The sequence below is a fragment of the Buceros rhinoceros genome, unplaced genomic scaffold, assembly GCF_000710305.1.
Source record: "Buceros rhinoceros silvestris isolate BGI_N320 unplaced genomic scaffold, ASM71030v1 scaffold9280, whole genome shotgun sequence".
Classification (NCBI taxonomy): domain Eukaryota; kingdom Metazoa; phylum Chordata; class Aves; order Bucerotiformes; family Bucerotidae; genus Buceros; species Buceros rhinoceros.
The window spans coordinates 2,377-2,713 of NW_010391255.1; the positions used below are offsets into that span (position 1 = coordinate 2,377).

At 59.9% G+C, this 337-nt stretch overlaps 1 protein-coding gene across 1 annotated transcript in view; it reads right to left on the bottom strand.

Moving 5' to 3' along the window:
• Positions 1 to 337, bottom strand: part of LOC104497537 (gastrula zinc finger protein XlCGF42.1-like) — a gene marked incomplete at both ends in the record, with an annotated part of 2,370 nt that overhangs the window by 997 nt on the left and 1,036 nt on the right. The window contains one exon of the mRNA XM_010140806.1: positions 1 to 218. Within this exon, the coding sequence (XP_010139108.1) occupies positions 1 to 218 (218 nt within the window). The remainder of the gene's footprint in view (positions 219 to 337) is intronic.

A 337-nucleotide genomic window follows, 5' to 3' on the forward strand; every position in this document is an offset into this window, starting at 1 on the left:
CCAGCTCTGAGGCAGGCCTGAAGCTCTGCCCACAATCACAGCACTGATTTGGCTGCTTGGCTGGCACAGAGGGGGCCATGGCAGCATCATCCTCCTTGTCCTCCTCCTCTTCATCTTCCTCTGGGATGTGCTTTGGATGCTCCAACTTCTCCTCCAGTAGTTCCTTCTCCTCCTCCGGGCTCTGGCCACTGGCATCTGGGGGCTTCTGGGGGGCCATACTTGTGGGAGAGAGAGTCAGCTCTGGGCCCTTGGCAAAGCCCTGGGGACACACAGTGGGGGGTCCATGTGAGCGTCAATGGATGGACAGATGGACTGGGGGGGTTAGGCAGCCCAATGC